Raw genomic sequence first — 19,758 nt, 5'->3', positions numbered from 1 at the left:
CTCTTTTCTACTTGCTCTTGTTCCCTCGCCTCCTCTCAGCGCCCAGACGTCTTCCTCTCGGTGTCTCCACCTTATATACGTGGGTCGTTTTTTCACACATTTACCAAATGGTGGTACCTTCACACTTCAACCCTCATGTGTGACTCACACCAACCTGCAGGCCCTGGCCCATCTTGTCTCCCTACACAGCTACATAAACAAACACCGACGGCGCATCGAAACGCGCCACTCTAAACAGAGCTATATGGCTGAAACGGGTACAGAGCGGAAATGAAATTTATTCACAAATTATCATGCAGCCATTCAAAGACATGCGGTAGCCTGAACCAAATATGAAAAAAAAAACTGCAAAGGTGGAGTCAATTTTGGGAAAACGTCCCAGCGCACTCTATGTATTTATATAGGGTGTTTAGATTGGTGTGTAATTATAAATTATATTGTTTGGGTGGGTTGTGTTTCTTAAAATTAATGGTCCGTGTGCACGATATCTGCTGTAGAGAAATAAAGAGAAATTATGCTCCCAGATGTCTGCAAGATCTTTTCACTTGCTACACCCCAACCATCCTGGGTGGACTGACCTCCCCCTCTCACTCAGAACTGCTGAATCTCTGTGCAGAAGGGTCTCAAAACTCACCTCTTTCGGATTCCCTTCTCCACTGGCCTCGTAGCGCGTGATGAACATGTAAATGTTTATGTTTAATCATTTTTTGACAAGAAATTGTTGAATGATGGTTAAACTTTTACGCAGTTACTTGTGTGATGCACACTGGTTCACGCTGTGGTGTGTGACAAATTGACTGCGCTCCAGAATCACGCGTCTGTATCCGAATCTCTCCTTCTCTTGACGAGATGCGCTTCTCCATTGTTCTCCGAGGTGCACGTCACTTCGAGGAACGGTCTGCTAAATGAACAAATGCAAATGCAGATCATTTTATTTCTGTTTTGAGTTATTTTGCATAGAAAAATGTGACCCACCCCCCCCTTCCTCCAGAGCAGTAAACCTTCCCCTTTCAACCCCCCTCTGTGGGGTTCAGTGCTTTCAGCGACATGAGGTCCTCATGGTCGGGTTCCCTCTTGTGCTCTCAGCAGGAGGTGAGGGGGCTGTGCAGGTGGAAGGCGCAATAACTCCAGTTTGTTCTTGGGTAAACAGCGTGGGAAAGCAGTGCAACTCCACTGAAAGAACGGATGAACAGCCCAGACACACAGCACACATTAGACAGTCGGTTTTCCATTGCCTACTAGAACAAAACAAGGGCAGGAAAGGACAGGGCAGGAAAGGAAAGGACAGGACAGGACAGGACAGGACAGGACAGGACAAGACAGGGCGGGACAGGATAGGACAGGGCAGGGCAGGGCAGAGCAGGACAGGACAGGACAGGAGAGGACAATTATCACCTTATTAATCCCTTCAGGGAAATTCGCACACAGCAGCATAACATGACATGTAATAACAAGTCGCAGTTGTACCGACAAAATAATAGTACATATATTTATCACAGTATCCTACAGTACACACACACACACACACATCTTCTGAACCGCTTGTCCCATACGGGGTCGCAGGGAGCCGGAGCCTAACCCTAACCCGGCAACTCAGGGCGTAAGGCTGGAAGGGGAGGGGACACACCCAGGACGGGACGCCAGTCCGTCGCAAGGCACCCCAAGCGGGGCTCGAACCCCAGACCCACTGGAGAGCAGGACCCGGTCCAACCAACTGCGCCACTGCACCCCCCTATTATCCTACAGTAATATAGTATAAACAGTAACAAAATAAATAACGAATTACATACTCATTATTTTCGGTATTTATAATAAGTTGCAAAACAAATGGCAAAATCAACATTTACACATTATAGTTTTACTATAGCCAAAACCTGATAAAACCAGGGTGACAACTGAAGGTAAACCACCCTAGATAGATAGATAGATAGATAGATAGATAGATAGATAGATAGATATTATTACCCTCATGTTACTATGCCACAGGGAAGATGAAAGGCAGTCTAAAGGTAAGACAATAATCACATCGCATCAGTAAAATTAAAGCTGCACAGGAGCACAGTTACAACAAAACAAAATGCTTCTCTTTCTGTGTTCAGAAGTAAATAGGTGATTTATGATTTAGATAAGCACACAGGCCTGTGTTCCATGCGAACCGGAGCGGTACGAGCGCGTTACACGGCTGCGTTGCGCACGAGGTGTGTCCATGCATGGACACGATGAACTATTTCCGAATAAAAAACAGAAATCAGAAATGACTAGCATGGCCGTAAAGGAGCTCTTTCAGTCGAGGAAATGCCGAACGTGACCTTTTCTGCTCGTGTCAACGTTCATATGTATCTCCAAAAAAAATGATGAGGAAGGCGATCAGGAATCATCGATATGCGGATAAAGTTTTATGCAGCTACTGGTGTGATGAACATTGGTTCATATGGTGGAAAGAAACAAACTAACTGCACTTAAGAATCACACGTCTGCATCCAAGTGTCTCTTTCTCCTAATGCGATGAACACGTTGTATTTTCCATGAGATGTTCGTCGCTTTGCAGAAAAGCATCTGATAAATGAATAGCTGTAAATGTAAATGTATGCGATGTCATGTTTTACTAGAACTGCTCCCTGCGAAAAAACGCACGATGGAGGCAAAGGAAAAGGAGAGCAGTGTTTCCGGGGGTGTTTTCGTTGGCCATTTGGAGCAGCGTAAAGGGCGGCGAAGAAGGGCAGATGGGACTGAAAGGAAGTGGAGGTGAAGGTGAGAAACGCCTGTCTGTCGCACAACGAGGGACAGGAGGGGAGGGTGGAATGCGGCCACCGCGGGCTCAGAAAAACAGTTACAACTTCACGGTGTGTTTGTGTGTGGGGATGCGGTGCAGTCTGGGCATAAATACCGCGGTATCACACCGCCGCCACGCCAAGCTCTTCCGCATATCGTTCGGCCGGATAGGGGAGCGCGGCGGGCCTGGGTGCGAGCCGAAATGAGGAGAGCCCACAGGGATGAGGGGAGACTGGAGGATGAGGGACGGATCAAAACTTGGCAGGAATAATTCTCGCGACAATTCATAACACATCGACTGACAGTAGTTCACTAGCAGCAAGGAAGCGGTGAGTGCAGGGATGCGACACATTTTGGGGTCCAGACAAAACCCCCCGGGACAAAACCCCCTCCTTTGAAACACAAAGCGGGACAAAACCCTCTCTGTCGAAGTGTAAAGTAGGAAAAAACCTTCTTAATTAAATTAAAAAATAACAAAAGCCCCCTTTTTGTCTGTTTTTGCACTTTAACGCCATTTAATACCATTATGATTGGAAGGAAAAATATAAATTAAGGCTTAGGGTTAGCAGTGAGCTGTAAATTTATAATGCATGTATTAATGTATGCTACTATATTATAATTATAATTCCTTCCTTATTGCAGTCTCATTATATTATACATGTAGTACTTTACAATTCAGAGAAGTGTTCATAAACTACAAATAATCAGAAGAATAAAAATTTCATTAATTATTTGTCCTACGGGTGCTTTGTCCTACACTCATCACATTCAGACCCGGTGAGTCAATCAAAATGAATCAAAGTGTCCAAGTTTCCCCCTTCGTTGATCAATCTGTCAAAGGTACTTAATAGTCTAGACTTTCAGTATTTGGAAAAAGGACAGAAACGCTTGACTTGGGTTTAGCTGGAATTTTTTCCGTGTTCCAAATACATCTCGTTAGGTCGGCAAAAGGCCCTTCTATGTCGGCCCACTTGTATGTCGCTTTGGAGAAAAGCGTCGTCCAAATGAATAAATGTAAATGTTTCACAGTGTAAAGTGTTCGGCGCTTCTTTTATAACACACCTAACGGTTCACGGTGAGTAGCGCTGCTGTCTTACAGCTCCTGGGTGGTGCGAGAGGACATGGGTTCGATCCCTGCTCAGTCTGTGTGGAGTTTGCATGTTCTCCCCGTGTCTGTGTGGGTTTCCTCCGGGTGCTCTGGTTTCCTCCCACACTCCAAAGACATGCTGTTCAGGTTCCCCCATAAAATGTGAGAGACAGAGAGACTGTGTGTGTTCCACTGATATATGGATGAGTGACCCAGTGTAAGCAGTGCATTTAGCAGTGTAAGTTACCGCGGTGAATAAGTGTGTGGGCTGATAACGCTACATAGAGTTCATTGGAAGTCGCTTTGGACAAAAGTGTCTGCTAAATACATAAATGTAAATTATAGAGAAACACTGCGGCAAAGGTTTTAATGCGATTTTGCTGGGAAAGGAGGGATGGTTGTTATTGTTATTTTTTTTTTCTGCAACCCCATATTAAACCCCTCACCTTTGTGCACCAGGCACTGCTGACCATTTAGTTCCCTAACACACCCCACCCCCTGTAGCCTGACCATTCTTTACAAACAATTACAGTCAGCACTTGCTTATAGTAAGAAACAAATACAAATCACTAGAAAAGTGTGAAATGCTCCAAATATGGTATTATGGTATTATAATAATTATTCAAGTCCAAGATGTGCCCATTGAAGCGCTGTTTTGAGACTGTTTTGAAAAAAAAAAATTCACTGAAGGGGACCTATCCTACAAAGCCATTGACAGCAGGAACAAATTTACCAAAAGCACACACATCGCAGGTATTTTTGTTTATACTGCAGACAAACATACCTTTAAATAGGTCCAGCATATACTTTTAACCCATTATTTAGGATACACAAAATACACGCAAAATATCCAGGCAGCTTTAGAAGACATTATTAGAACGCTAGTAGAACTGACTACTAAAACATTATTATTGCCAGTGTTTATAGCAGAGTGACATATAAAAACATATCATTCACTTTCTGTCAATTTTTCCTTATTGCCAGCGCTGTAAATAAGATGCAACATCTTCTGCCAAAAGTTACAGCACATATGAAATGGGAAGGAAATGCTGAAGACGGCGGAAACCAAACAAGTGGGGAAACATCTACACTTGCTACATCACAGTTAAAAAAAAGTCTCAGTTCACAGTTAAAAATCTTTAAGACAGATTATAACAAATATGTGTTGTGGATGCACACGAAACCCATATTTATAGAGGGACAATGTTCGGTGAACAAATGGACACCTAGTGCACATACTTTTGAAAAAAGAGCACCAGCAACCCAAAGACGAATTAAGGTTGAATGTTAAATAATGTATTATGGATGGATAAGATAAGATATAAAAGTTGCTCTATTTCTCCTTCCGGGGACGGTGGCAGACAGTAGCCGCAGTGACACTTGGCCTCCTGCTCTGCCGGCTGCACCTGGGCTTGGGCTCATTAGAAGGAAATGACCACAAGCTGCAGTCATTGAAACCTTATGGTCCTCTATTAACAAGCAGAGCGGGAGGTCTCCTCAAAGCAACGTTTGTCGGCTCTTGAAATGATGGCTTTTTTTTGGTTTCTGAATACTTCTGAGATTTGTTTCCACTCCCAACACAAACTAAATCCTCCCACCACCACACTGTACTTCATACACTTTTCAATCATGCAGTCAACTCCAGAATTATTGGCACCCTTCCTGAAAAATGAGGAAAAATCAATATATAAAAGGAGTAACACATGGAATGGGTGATAATTTGGATTTAAACATATGAGGAACCCATATACCTTGATTTTCACACAATATTTTTCCATACATAAACTAAACAGTTTTCTTCAGTTGTGCCATTTTTTTTCTACAGAACATAGGTTTCAAAATTATTGGTACCCCACGATTAATATTCGGCGAATATTCCTGTGAGACGGTTGGAGCGCTTTTTGTACATGTGGATGTAGATGTTTTTAATCCCATTAAAATCGTCCCCAACCGTCCAGTTGTGGAGCTGATCATGCACTGGCGTCTTACCGTAATTCTTCACCAACAACAAAAATCCCCGTTATTGTGTTTTTTTTGTACCTCCTATTTCACATTTTTTGAACAGTCTGGTGTGGTATAGGGTTTACAATTTGAGCTCTGATAAATACAACATTGTGCCAGCAGTTCGTTTGTAGGTAGAGGGGATTGTGGGCATCTAGAAGTGTATGGAAGGCCAACAAGCCCACAAGTGCGCTTTGATTTGTTTCGTACGACTGTGATTTGGGCCCAGTTTCTTATAAATGTGCTCAATTTTTCCGAGAATTGTCGCACTACTGTACATTTGTTGCTCTCACACAAATTTTTGGGGACTCTACTGACACCAGACATCCTAATTTACCTCCCTGGTCAGACGCATAATGTTTAAATATCAAATTAAACCAAGATAAATTTTCGATAAACATTGCATGTTTTATTTGCTAATGATCTTCATGCATTATTATTTGTTCATTTAGTAAACTTCACGTTCGCACTAAAGACACGGTACAGCCATTCCCTGACACACTGTACATCCAAGTTCCGTTCTGACCGACCAGGTCTGGCCTCGAAATGGACGCAAGTCGGACGTATATTAGCATGGTATGTAGAAGTCGTGTACCTCTACAACATTCTTTTATCTTACTCAATTCCTATCGTGATTATCTCAATTTTTATTAACCAGCTTTATTAATTGACATTTTATATAATTCCGTCATTTTTTTAGCTTTTATTTAAGATTTTTTAGTTTATATTTCATCATTTTTATCTTTTACGTTATGCAAGTTTAATCGTGATTATCTGGCTTCTTGCCAGGTCTATCAGGAGGAGATGGGTTTTTCCTCTTACTCATTATCTTCATTGGGGTTTAATACAATAATGGTTTAGTCCAGCAGGAAAATTTGTTACATTTACTCGAATAACACGAATTACCGAATGGCAACTGAGAGAGAGACCTGAGAGAGGTGCTGTGATGGACACAACGCCAGGAAATCGTCCGACGGTCACTATCGTACCCGTGCTGTCGTCGGCACTGGTGCACGTACGACCAAGCGTAATTATTATATTTACATATATTTTTTTCTTAATTTTTTTTATTTATACACTTTTTTTCAGTCGTTTGTACAAATGGTCGTAAGTTGCATCGGTCGTAAATAGGGGAGAGGCTCTAGAAAGTACTGGTGGAACTGGAAAAACTAATTTGACTATTTTCTTTTTATTGTAGGGGGGCGCAGTGAGTTGGACCGGGTCCTGGTCTTTGGTGGGTCTGGGGTTCGAGTCCCGCTTGGGGTGCCTTGCGATGGACTGGCGTCCCGTCCTGGGTGTGTCCCCTCCCCCTCCAGCCTTCCGCCCTGTGTTGCCGGGTTAGGCTCCGGTTCCCCGCGACCCCGTATGGGACAAGCGGTTTCAGATGTGTGTGTGTATTTTTATTTTAAGGACCCCCCGAAGGGGGGGGATCAGTGGTGTTCTTGTAGGTAATGACATAAGCTGGGTTTTTCTTCACACCACAGTAAACAAGACCTTAGACCCCAGAAAAGGTTCAGCAACTGACTGCACGGAGCCTGGAGCGTTTTGCTGCCCCCCCCACCACCAAGTAAAGTAAAACAACACGCGCTGTTTACAGCAACGGAAATAACAGAGTGTTGCGATGTGGGTCCGTTCGCAGCTCCGTAGCACAAGAAGCGTTCGGTCCCTTTCGCCTGATTCCGGGTGGTTCTACAGCACTGCTCCTGGCACCGGGAGCGGCACAGATGCTCAGGGCAAATCATGTGCCTCTCATTTTTACATGTCAGGCGCCCACCTGCAGCGTGGTAAATACAGAAGTACAACTGCATCATTGTGTAACGGGTATGAAGGTGTCCGGCATAAAATGTAACACAATCAAACGTAGCCGTACATTTTCCACTCACAGTCTTCACAGATACGTTGTGTTTAAATGAAATATTTACATTGGATTTTTAGTGCTCTTTGAGGTTACAAAATATACACCTTGTACTATTATGTTACATTAAAACAAAATAATTGACATGAAGTATATATTTATTTTTATGCTATTTTATATATATATATTTTTGTGCACTGATGTGCAAACCTGTATAAATCTATGTAGTGTATTGTACATTTTTTTGCTTCCCCGATACCTGATATGTTGTTCTACAATAGAATTACGTTTTCTGTTTATGTACTCATACTATTAGAGGGAGTGCAGTGGCGCAGTGGTCCTGGTCCTGCTCTTCGGTGGGTTTAGGGTTCGGGTCCCGCTTGGGGTGCCTTGCGATGGACTGGCGCCCTGTCCTGGGTGTGTCCCCTCCCCCTCCGGCCTTACGCCCTGTGTGCCGAGTTAGGCTCCGGTTCTCCGTGCCCCGTATGGGGCGAGTGGTTCGGTCGGCCGGACGGACTCATACTATTATTATTATTATTGTTGTTATTTTAATTCTTATTATTACCTGGCATGGCCAGCAGGTAGCAGAGCGGTTAAGGACAGGCACTCAAGTTTGGCGTCATGGGGGGGGCTCATGGCTGGGTGCGAGGGAGGAAGGGGGGTGTCATCAGCACGGCGGTGACAGGAGACGCTCCGAGAGGCCGTGACCGAGTCAAGAGAAGCGATACAGGTGGAGAAGAGCAAGGGCCCGACGCACACTCAAGTATTACATACGTACCCCATGTGCCGCGAAAGACCAAAAGCCGAGAAGTTCTGCCACCAGGTACCGAGAGACAAACGTACATTAAAACTGGATTTAGGCTCAAACTGATTTTACATATAAGGGCCAGCGGGTGGCGTAGCGGTTAAAGTCGCCCACCGAACTTGGAGGTCAGAGGTGCAAATCTCGGCTCCTGCTATAACACCCCTGAGGAAGGTAATAACCCTAAACTGCTCCAAGAATAAATTCCCAAAGTTAGGTAAGCAGTTGTAATAATTGGCTATGGAGAAACGTCAGCTAAACGAATAAATGTAATAAGCGCGATAAAAAATAGCGGCACTCGTTTTCAAATCGCTCTTTTATCACTTTTATGTCGAAAAAATGGAATTGTCGGTGGATGTGAGCAGACAGAACTGGTTTCTGTGACAAGATGACGAGGGAAGCGACAGGTTCACTCACAAGAATGCAAGTCATTGTATTTGCATAAACATTTAATAACAATAATAAGTGGGATAAATATTAATTAATATGAATTAATGAATTAATATAATTAATATTAATATCGGTGAGCCCATCAGCAGCATTTATTCATTTTTTTTGGTCGTTCTTTCTCGCACTTCCACCTCTCTGTGCTCGTGAGCGTGAGGTGCGGCACGCCCACTCGCACGCGGCCATGTTTTAGGGGCGCGCGCCGCATATGCGCGGGCGTAGGCAGCGTTGTTGTGGACGCGCGCGCGCGCACTCTTTTCCGCCCGAGCCGCGCGGAGCGAGAGCGCGTTTCGACCGACGCACAGTCGGAATCCGTTTAGAGCCACACACACACGCGCGGAGAGAGAGAGAGAGAGGGAGCGGGAGCGCGCGCGAGGCCTTGACAGGATACAGCGCGTCTTTCAGGGAAACAAGCGGGCGGGAAAAAAGAAGGGAGAAAAACAAAACAGACACGGGTGAAGAAACAGCCGAGAGCTCGAGGGAGAAACGCCAGTCAGTGTCGAGGCGCAGCAGTCGGTGTCCGCGCGACGAGAAGGCAGGAAGAGGCGCTGCGGGAGGCGCCATGGCGGATGCGAGCGGCAGTACTGCGGCAGTCGGGGCCGCGGACTCGAGCGGCGGCGCGCCCGGGCCTGGGAACGCTGCGGCAGCAGCCGGGGCGGCGAGCGCCAAGCCGGGCCTCGAGTCCGTCAAGGGGCAGAACTTCGACGTGGGCCCGCGGTACACGGACCTGCTGTACATCGGCGAGGGCGCCTACGGCATGGTGTGGTGAGGGAGCGCGCGCCGCCGCAAAACAATCAAACGAACGAACGAACGAACAAACAAACAAGTGAACGAGCGAGCGAGCCAGGAATTGTTGTGCGCGCGCGCAAGCACAAGCTCCTGCGCGCCGAGTCGCTTCCAGGAAACGTGGGGCGATGCAGCACCGCCAGCGCGCGCGCGCGCACACACACTCATCTTGTTTGAACTACTTGTTATTCGCGTTGGAAAAAAAGTCCGTTTAGGTGCAGAATAACAACTTTAACATCGACTCCAACTTGCGGACGAGCCGAGATATACAGTACCTACTGTGCTGTGTGTGTGTGTGGTGTTTCAGGCGTGGCTCGGCTGTGTGTGTGTGTGTGTTGCGCTTATTATAATACACTGACTCAGTGACTGACTGTTCAAGAAGTGGCAAGAGCGAACAGTGCGGGCCTCGAGTCTAGCGTGCAATAAAACGTGAGCACACATGAAGTGTGCGTGCGCAGTTAGTGCCCGTGCCGATGGCCAAGGTGCGTCCGTCCTCACCGATCGCGGTACAGTTATCTAATACGATTTTGTGTGTGTGTGTGTGTGTGTGTGAGAGAGAGAGAGAGCGCGGCTCAAAACCGCAGACCGAAGTGTTTCTAAACATGATCAGAGAGACAAGAAGAACAGCGGAATTCTGCTGCTGCCTTTTATCTCTTATTCATCGCTTCTTTTTCATTGGCCTGCTCTGTGTGTGTGTGTGTGTGTCCGTCTTGCAGCGCCGATGACGCGCCGCGCGCGCGCCCTGCCGGCCTTGCCTTCTCTTCTGTTCGGGCTCGCGCTCGGCCTTCGCACGTGTAGGGCGCGCCGCGCGACCCTGTGCGCACGAGCTGCATCGAACGTGTCCGCAACGCACAGAAAGAGTACATGTATCGCCCTGTGTGTTTCTCCTGGGTGGGAGGGGGGGTCACCTTTCTCAACCGTTTCTGTACTTTTCTGTGTAGTTTGACACTTTTTAAAAAAAAATATGTATTCATCCATGTAGCACAGTTACTTACGGTACACCAGCGTGTACCATCCATTGTCATAGCAGTAACTAAGGTAAAAATGCCAAATATAAACAGTTACAAGTTGTAGACAAAGGAACAGATAGGGGCAACACCTCTGGGATCCCAGAGGTCACAGGATCACGGGGAGGGGCGGGAGAGGGGGTGAGACTTCACCATAATGGACTGAACTTCCTCCTCATCCTGGCCTCTTCCACTCTGTGCAGAGGTGCTGCCCCCCACAAACCATGGTATTGATGCCACTGCCCATCAGGATCTTATAGAACTTTACTATACAAAATGTAACTGATGCTTTTCTCTAAAGTGACTGTGTTCTGTTACTTGCACTGATTTACCCATTTATACAGCTGGGTAATTTTATTAGAGCAATTTAGGGTAAGTACTTTGCTCAAGGGTACAACAGCTGGAGGTGGGATTCAAACATATGACCCTTTTGGACCAAAGGCAGGTGCTCTAACAAGTGCGCTGCCAGCTGTGCCTCAAGTTACCGTTCAGTTATTTTACCCATTTACACTTCTGGGTAATTTGTACTGGAACGCTTCACATGGGCTCCCCCTGTGTGCCAAGGGACATATGTTCAAGGGTGCTCCGGCAGGAAGTGGGATTAGAACCCGAGTCCTTTGAGTTGAAAAGCAGGAATAAGCACCATGCTCTAACAATTGCGCCACCTGCTGGATGTCTGTCTGTCTCCTTATTTTTATTTTTACTATATGAATTTCCAGTTCCTGCCAAGTGATCACTCCCCCCACTCACAGGTACCAAGTAGACACTTAAGTAAAGCAGCTCTCGCACATCACGCTACTTTCCTTTCCTGCGGAAACAACGTTTCCAGTGTGACGCCTTGTCTCTGTGCCGCGTCCCCGCAGCTCGGCCTATGACAACGTGAACAAGCTGCGCGTGGCCATTAAGAAAATCAGCCCGTTCGAGCACCAGACGTACTGCCAGCGCACCTTGAGGGAGATCAAGATCCTGCTGCGGTTCCGCCATGAGAACATCATCGGCATCAACGACATCCTGAGAGCGCGTCACATCGACAACATGCGGGACGTGTATCCTTCGTGGATGCACCGGGCGCGAAAAACCGGACCCGTTATTGTGTACCGGGGTAAACTGATTGGGGTTAGGGTTACGTTGTAGTCAGGTGTTCATTTATTTAAAAAGGCTCATTTGGCAAGTAGTGGTTTATGTTGATCAGACTGACAATTAATGATCTATTTCATATTTTATATAGTGTGTTATGTGTATATATGGTGGGGAGATACTCGCACAGTTTATTGCTGGAGATTAACCCTTTATTTGTTTCTGTAGTTTGAGACATTGTTTAGAATGCTGTTTGTGTATATATACGCAAGTGTGTGGTATATACACACCCACCCGCAATATTATGAGCAATACTTCTCTGAAGCTACAGACAGAAAAGGTAAAGAATTAGTCTCCGGTCCTCAAACAACCCAGAGACTCTCAAGTGTGTAATTTTTAGGTAAGGCCAGACAAATTAATTTTTTTTTTTTCCTGATCTCACCTGTTGTTTTACTTTTTTATTGAGAGCTCTTGTAAGAAGGTCCAGATGACATATGATCAGATGAAAGTACAGTCAAGTTTAAGACGAGGGTTCCAAGGTGGGTCGGGTGGGTTTACAGTCCCGCAGAACAGCTCATAATGAAATGTCATTTTACTAAGATGGTATAATTAGCTGCCGCCAACCGGAAATGATATTGTCCGATGGCTGCGTTCCCCGACGTTGCTGAGCGTGGTGGTAAGAGGCGTGCCGCGTGTCCGACGGCCCTTAACCGTACTCTCCCACCAGCTACATAGTGCAGGACTTGATGGAGACCGATCTGTACAAGCTGTTGAAGACTCAGCAGCTGAGCAACGACCACATCTGCTACTTCCTCTACCAGATCCTCAGGGGCCTCAAGTACATCCACTCTGCTAATGTGCTGCACAGAGACCTGAAGCCCTCCAACCTGCTCATCAACACCACCTGTGACCTCAAGGTGAAGTCGACATGACCACTCAATGGTGTTCGCACCGGTGTCAGAGAATCCAGGCACTTTGCTCTCTCACACACACACACACACACACAGCAGCTTGACGGGAGGGTGGAGTATTGCAAGGAGCTGAAAAATTGATACGAGATTCCCGGTTCTGTTCCTTCTGTGTGTCTGCGCTGAAGAAGACGCCTAATGCTTTTTTATGTCTTCACGTCACATGAATCGCAATGTGTTAAAACAATAACCATCATTAATGACAAAAAGCTACTAGCAGTGATTTCGTTTTCTCTCAATACTGTATTTACGTTTTTTTTTTTTAACTTTATTTTTGATGGGCAAACCCTCATTTATTTTTATTTGATGAACCCATGGATATTTTGTGATTTTTACAATCATGTGCTGGATCTCATTGACCTGTCAAGACTCTTTAGATGTGAATACATTTCAGATCTTTGTGGTCGTTTTTGTGCCTTGACATTCCACGCCGCCGGTTTTGTTCGAACTTCGTAAAGCGCCGACGATCGCGGCACGTTAAAAATGCGTGTTGGTACAGCTGCGGGTTCTTTGGGTCGCTGTCGCACGTATTTTCCCCAGTTTTAAGTGTCGTAGTCTGTGCCTGGCCTGACGTTTTTAAAAGATTGTTGCCAGATTTCTGGTTGCAGGTGCTTCCCGCTTCATGATGGAGTTCCCTTCTGATCGACTTTGTTATAACTTGCAATTCCCCAAGTGCTGTTTTATATTAACCATAAAGATATGTACACATGGATGAATGATGTATAATTGCCTTTTTACTAATTTCACCTTATCACACACAATTTTGACTTTAAGTGATAGCCCAGAACTTTCACTAGTAACTATATAATATATATGCTTTTCATTCAGTGTAAACTCAAAATTGATGTTGCAGCATTATTGTTAAAACAGCTGTATCTGACACCTTTCTCCAAAGTAACTTGCAGTGTTAATCTATTTACAATTATGTAAACAGCTGGATAATTTTACTGGTGCAATTCAGGGTAAGTACCTTGCTCAAGGGTACTACAGCTGAGGGGGCTTCGAACCTGCGACCTTTGGGTCCCAAGGCAGCAGCAGCTCTAAGCACTTTGCTCCCAGCTGCCCCAAATATTACCCTATTTATACAGTATGTTTTTTCTTCTTCCGGTCTTGACTTTCACTCACAATCTCCTCTTGTTTTCTTTCTCGGTGTTAGATCTGTGATTTCGGGTTGGCTCGGATCGCCGACCCGGAGCACGATCACACAGGCTTCCTGACGGAGTACGTGGCCACGCGCTGGTACCGCGCCCCAGAGATCATGCTCAACTCGAAGGTACAAACATGGTTTTCCGCATCACTCACGCACTTGTTTATTTTGTGAGGCACGCTGCACGGGTTTGAATCCCCCTTAGTTTTTTCCTATACCTGGTTGTTTCTGCAAAATTTTGCCCTGAACTTATGGAAACAAAGTAACAACACGGTTAAAATAATGTAAGCTTATGATTCAAATTACTGTTGTCGTCCTAGTGCCTTTACCCTGCGCAAAGAGTGCTCGAGCGTTGAAAAGCTGCGATGCTTCGCGGTGTGACGTCCCGCTTTGTCTTGCCGCTCCCTAGGGCTACACCAAGTCCATCGATATCTGGTCGGTGGGCTGCATTCTGGCGGAGATGCTCTCCAACAGACCCATTTTCCCAGGGAAGCACTACCTGGACCAGCTGAACCACATTCTTGGTAAATGCACCGAGCCGGGGGAGGGGGGGGCCCACGATCGTCTACCGCCGTTGTCATACGTTCCCTTCTCGGTATTCTGTTGTTGCATTGTGTTGTTAACGAACAGTTGTTCCCTCTGCCAGGCATCCTTGGCTCCCCATCACAGGACGACCTGAACTGCATCATCAACATGAAGGCCAGGAACTACCTGCAGTCTCTGCCCCAGAAACCCAGCATCCCGTGGAACAAACTGTTCCCCAAGGCCGACAGCAAAGGTGAACGTGCGGCATTCGGGAACGCGGATCGCGTTCGCCGCACGGCGTTTGGGCAGCGTGCGTGCGTGTGTGTGTGTGTGTGTGTGTGTGTGTGTGCGCGCGCACACCTGTCCCGGAGCGAATGCCACCTTTTCTCGGCGTGGGGTTTTGGAGTAACTCTGCTGCTGGCTCAGTCCGAGTTTCTGAGAGCGCGGGGTTCGCGGATCGGTTACTTATACTTTTTCACCCGTGAAAGTGGTTAAATCAAGTACTGACTTTTTCTTTCTTAAATATTTTCCTCAAGCATATTTACTACTCATTTCATATCAGCTGGTGTAACTGATTCTAAAAATTCAGCCAGATTGTCATGTCCTATTCAGTTGGTTTGAATTCATAACGCAATGTCACATTTTATTTTGTTCGATTAATCCCACTTTTGGCGTTTGTTCGTACTATGTGTCATTTTTTTCAGAAAAATATTCCACGTTCTTGAAATTAGCAAATTCTGGCAAAGTTTGGCACCGGGTTCCAAGCACCAAATGTTTCGGTACCTTTTAGGATCTGATGCTTTATAGAACGTTTTGGTACTTTCTAGAAAATTCTGGTGCCTTCTATAAATCTTCCAGTGCCTCTGAAGTACCAAACGAAATATGACACTCTAGAAGAACTAGTGTTATTTCTATAAACTTTAATCATCAATGTGAAAATTGACACGTGTTGCGTTGTTATTGACGTGTTAAGCCGCTTACCTGAGTAATTTTACTGGACCAATTTTAAGTCGGTGCATTGCTCAAGGGTATTAGTTAGAGGTGAGATTTGAACATGGAACCGTTAGGTCCAAAGGCAGCAGCTCTAAGCGTTGCGCTACCAGCGGCCCGTATATAGTAGTATAACTAGTGATTTATGTAGCTTCTCTTTTGTTTGTTCTGTTGTGTATCCCCTGCTTCGAAGTCTTGGAACGCATGGTTTGCTCCCTCTCCAGTAACACCTCGCACACACCTTCAGTACACACTCCACCTACGTGTATCATAATGTACTCGGTGTGGAGTTGACAGTGCAAAAGTTCGGTATTTTGTGCGGTTCCGGCTTCTCGCCACAGGCCACGTGTGCGCCGCTCTGATTTGGGCCCCTTTTCCGTTTCAGCTCTGGATTTGTTGGACCGCATGTTGACCTTCAACCCCATCAAGCGAATCACGGTGGAAGAGGCTCTCGCTCACCCTTACCTCGAGCAGTACTACGACCCCTCCGATGAGGTATCCCGTCATCTTCCTGTGCTCCTCACCAGAGGTCTTGTACCGACAGGATGGCTTGTTACCATGCTTGCACTTGAGAAATGGGCACTAGCTAACAAAACTAGTCCCTCCTTATAGCTGAAACATATTTTGCTTAATTTCAACTTGAGTCCCTATACAAACAATACTGTAACTGAGCTCTTCTCAGAATTGAAATGTCTTCAAAGGCTGAGAACATATATAAATACATATATACGCTTAATATCCAACTGAACAGTACGTACTTTCAACAGATGGCAGGTGGCAGATTCAGATCCCACCTCTAGCTGTAGTACCATGATCAAGGTACTCATCCTAAATTGCTCCAGTAAAAAATTACCCAGCTTAATGCTGTAAGTTGCTTTGGAGAAAAGTATCAGCTAAGTGAAATTAATAAATGTGATGCACTTTGTCATTAGTTTTGTTTGCGTTGTTAGAGTAACATTTACTTTACATCTGAGAATCTCTAATACCTTTATTTACATTCATTTCATTTAAAGAAATCAGATTTAATGTTAGTTTTACAGACTTTGTGTGAACACATGTTGAAATTCACCGCTACTACTTAGTCGGCCATCCGAGTCACACGGTGCAGCAGCCTTTAAAGGCTGTAATCGTAGAGTGTTCGTTGAAAGACGTGCTCTCGTACCTCTGTAGTTTCATATCCTGAGATGAAATCTTTTGAGCTCCACTGCCAGCAATGTGCAGGAACGAGCTTATGCAATGTCATAAAAGTTTTACTGTGTGTCTCTCTCTCTCTCTCTCTCTCTCTCTCTCTCTCTATATGTATATATATAATTTATTTTGCATTATCCATTCAGTTTTCTTATAGTAAATGTACTTTAGGCATTAGATTGTACTTTGGAATATTTTTCCAAAAACTGACACATTCCTGAAATTAGCTAATTTTCACACAGGGTTCCAAGCACCAAATATTCCAGTCCCTTTTAGGATCTGATGCTTTATGAAATGTTTTTTCATACTTTGTAGAATGTTCTACTGCCTTCTAGAATTGTCCAATGGAGGCTATGTTTGTATGGTTTTCTAGAATGTGCCAGTGCAGAATATATATATTTATATATTTTTTTTTGGTTAAATGGAGTTTAAAATCTATCAATATGGTGTTCCTAATGTGTGTGAGCAAAAATTCTCAAATTTCATAAAAATAGTGAAAGCAGGATTCTGTGGCCAAAACTGACACTTTATTTTTGTATCTATAAACTTTAATCGCAATCGAAGCAAAAATCAACATAACTAAGAACTTTGAAAAATGTTGCAATGTTGATGTTGCCGCTGCTCCTATCTGGGTTCTGCTTGTTTTTATCGCTAACGCTTCGGTGGCGAACGCTCACCATAGTGCCGTGTGGACGTCTCTTGGCGACATTTCAGCTCTGCGAGATTTCTTGCGCCAAAAGAGATGGTTACGACATGGGAACGGCAGCTCCGGCTGCACCATTTGAATCGTCTCGCTCACGTTCCCGTGTTTGCGCTCGCAGCCCGTCGCCGAGGAGCCCTTCACCTTCAACATGGAGCTTGACGACCTGCCCAAGGAGAAGCTGAAGGAGCTCATTTTCGAAGAAACGGCCCGCTTCCAGGCCAACTACCAGGGCTCCTGAGGGACTGGAGGAGGACGGTGGAGGAAGGTGAGGCGGCGCTGACGTGACGGCGAGGATCCACAAGGACGTGAAAATGAAAGCTGTAACTTGCATCCATGCACCATATGAAGACATCCAACCTCATGTTTCTGTTGAAATCCTCTTGCAGGCGACCTGGACCCGCCTGAGAACGATCAGATCTTTCACCGCGCTTAGCGTAATGTCTAACTTGGGTTTGACAAAAGTTGCGGACAAGTTCCTATCAAGTACAGGCTTGGAAAATGTTATATTAACCGTTTTTTCCGATAACCGCCCTTTAACGATGCATTGAGAAGAGCGACAGGTCTAGCTGGCGGCGGCCAAGAGAATCCATAATTTCACGTACCTAAATGGGATGTATTGCATGCATAGTATTTGTTCTGTAACCTGATGTATGATTCATATGTGGTCTTGCACTCTGTGCACATTGCAGCTCTGAAGACAGATGACAAAGCAGCAGATTAAAAAGGATCCAAGTAATCTACGAAACATGATATACTGTGTTTAAAAAAAAAAAAAAAAGGAAAAAACTGTTAAATGTTTAAAAGTGTGTATCGTAAGGAGAAGTGATGTCTTAAATTTTTGTCTTTGGGGGGGGATAATTCACCAATTGGAATTTTTTGGTATTTTTGTGCTGATATGTAATTCCCTGGACCAACCAGCTCCATGTTTCTCACGCCTGTCCTCTGCTTTCTCCGTGGGGCTCCGGTCCATCACTAAACGTGCACATTGCTGTTTGGACCCTTCTCTTTAGTTTTTTTTTTTCTTTTCTTTTCTCCAGTCGAAATACTTGACAGAAGAAGGGGATGCGTTTCGTCCGTATACATTTAGTCATTAATTTTGTTTGTCGTTAGAGTAAGTTTTCACTTTTTTAGGTTTATGGAATTTACATTTGAGAATATATAACACCTTTACATTCATTTTATTTAAAGAAATGAGATTTTATTATTAATGGGCTTTGTGTATTGAAATTTTCTTGAAATCATTGGTGAGTTGGTCACACGGTCAGTGTTAGTGCTGAGTGCGTCTGTGTACAGCACTCCCGTTACTTTCACTGGTGCCCAATGTGCTTTTCAGATGGATTATGTTGCTTTTGGAGAAATGGTGGAGGGTGTTTTTTTTTCTTTTCTCTTTGGCGCACACATTACGTTTCCTGTGAAGCTGTACCTCACCCATCCGCAGTCCTTTCAGGCTCCTCGGTTCAGCATTTCTGATGTCCCTTGTGTCACACTTCAGCACTATGTTCCTGCACCTTTATATTTCAGGGAGGTTTTCTTTTTCCCCTTGTCCATAAATGTTCTGTATGTAGTTTCTGCATGCGGAAAACATGCTCCTTTATTTTCCTGCGAGACCCCCCCCTTTTTTTTTTTTTTCTTTTTTTGCTGACTGAGAGGACGCCCAGTTCCTTGTATCCCTCTGCAATCTCGTGTAAGAACGATTTGCCAGCATGGTTTTGTAATGCAGTTTAAAAAGCTTTTGTTGCTGATCCGTTAACTTTCCCTGTGTGTCCAATTCCTGACGGGCGCTCCTCTCCCGTATCACGAGTCACCCTGCAGAGGGCCTCTTCGGTGAGCTTCGCCATGCCCCCCACCGCTCTAAATCGGGGGAGCTGCACTGTGTTGCCTTGGCGCCCTGTTTCATACGCAGTCACCGTGCACATCCTAGTAGTAGTAGACATCCTCCATCCGCACCATTCTCTCTCTCTCGCCCGTCCATCTGCGTTTGGACTCCACATTGTTTTTGAAAGGGCTTACATTACTGCTGTGATGATAAAATCCATATCTAATTAGGCTTGCCTGCTTTATATGAATATTTGTAATATGCCTATACAGTTTTATATCTGAAATGTAATGTTGTATCCTATTTTTAGAAGACCAGAGGCATTCTGTTTAGGACGGGATGCGCAGACGCAAGACGGCAGTGCAGCTGCGAGGAGCTGTTCTCAGTTTAAGGCCACCGGCTTTAATTTCACAAAGATGTTCCAAAAAAAGCAGCGAAACAGAAACGGCTGTTTGAAGAATTCTTGCTAGTTTCCGCATGTGTTATCCCTGTGCATGCCGAAATTCCACAAGCAGACCGCTGTCCATTCCGACCACAGAGAAAGTGACTGTCGCGTATGACGTAGTGTAAACGGGGGTTTAAATAGC

The 19,758-nt window shown here is 45.1% G+C and overlaps 1 protein-coding gene across 1 annotated transcript; it reads left to right on the top strand.

The window, feature by feature from the left end:
• Nucleotides 1-9,149: 9,149 nt before the first annotated feature.
• On the top strand, nt 9,150-19,185 carry LOC108933025 (mitogen-activated protein kinase 1-like). The gene is made up of 8 exons (XM_018749812.2): nt 9,150-9,729; nt 11,621-11,803; nt 12,562-12,751; nt 13,959-14,075; nt 14,359-14,473; nt 14,596-14,727; nt 15,850-15,959; nt 17,474-19,185. The coding sequence occupies exons 1-8, from the start codon at nt 9,173-9,175 to the stop codon at nt 17,591-17,593; spliced, it is 1,524 nt and encodes a 507-aa protein (XP_018605328.2). The 5' UTR covers nt 9,150-9,172; the 3' UTR covers nt 17,594-19,185.
• The last annotated feature ends 573 nt before the right edge of the window (nt 19,186-19,758 follow it).

This window comes from Scleropages formosus, chromosome 20, assembly GCF_900964775.1.
Source record: "Scleropages formosus chromosome 20, fSclFor1.1, whole genome shotgun sequence".
Classification (NCBI taxonomy): Eukaryota; Metazoa; Chordata; class Actinopteri; order Osteoglossiformes; family Osteoglossidae; genus Scleropages; species Scleropages formosus.
Note: the sequence above shows the minus strand (reverse complement) of the source record. Positions and strands in the feature narration are given on the sequence as shown.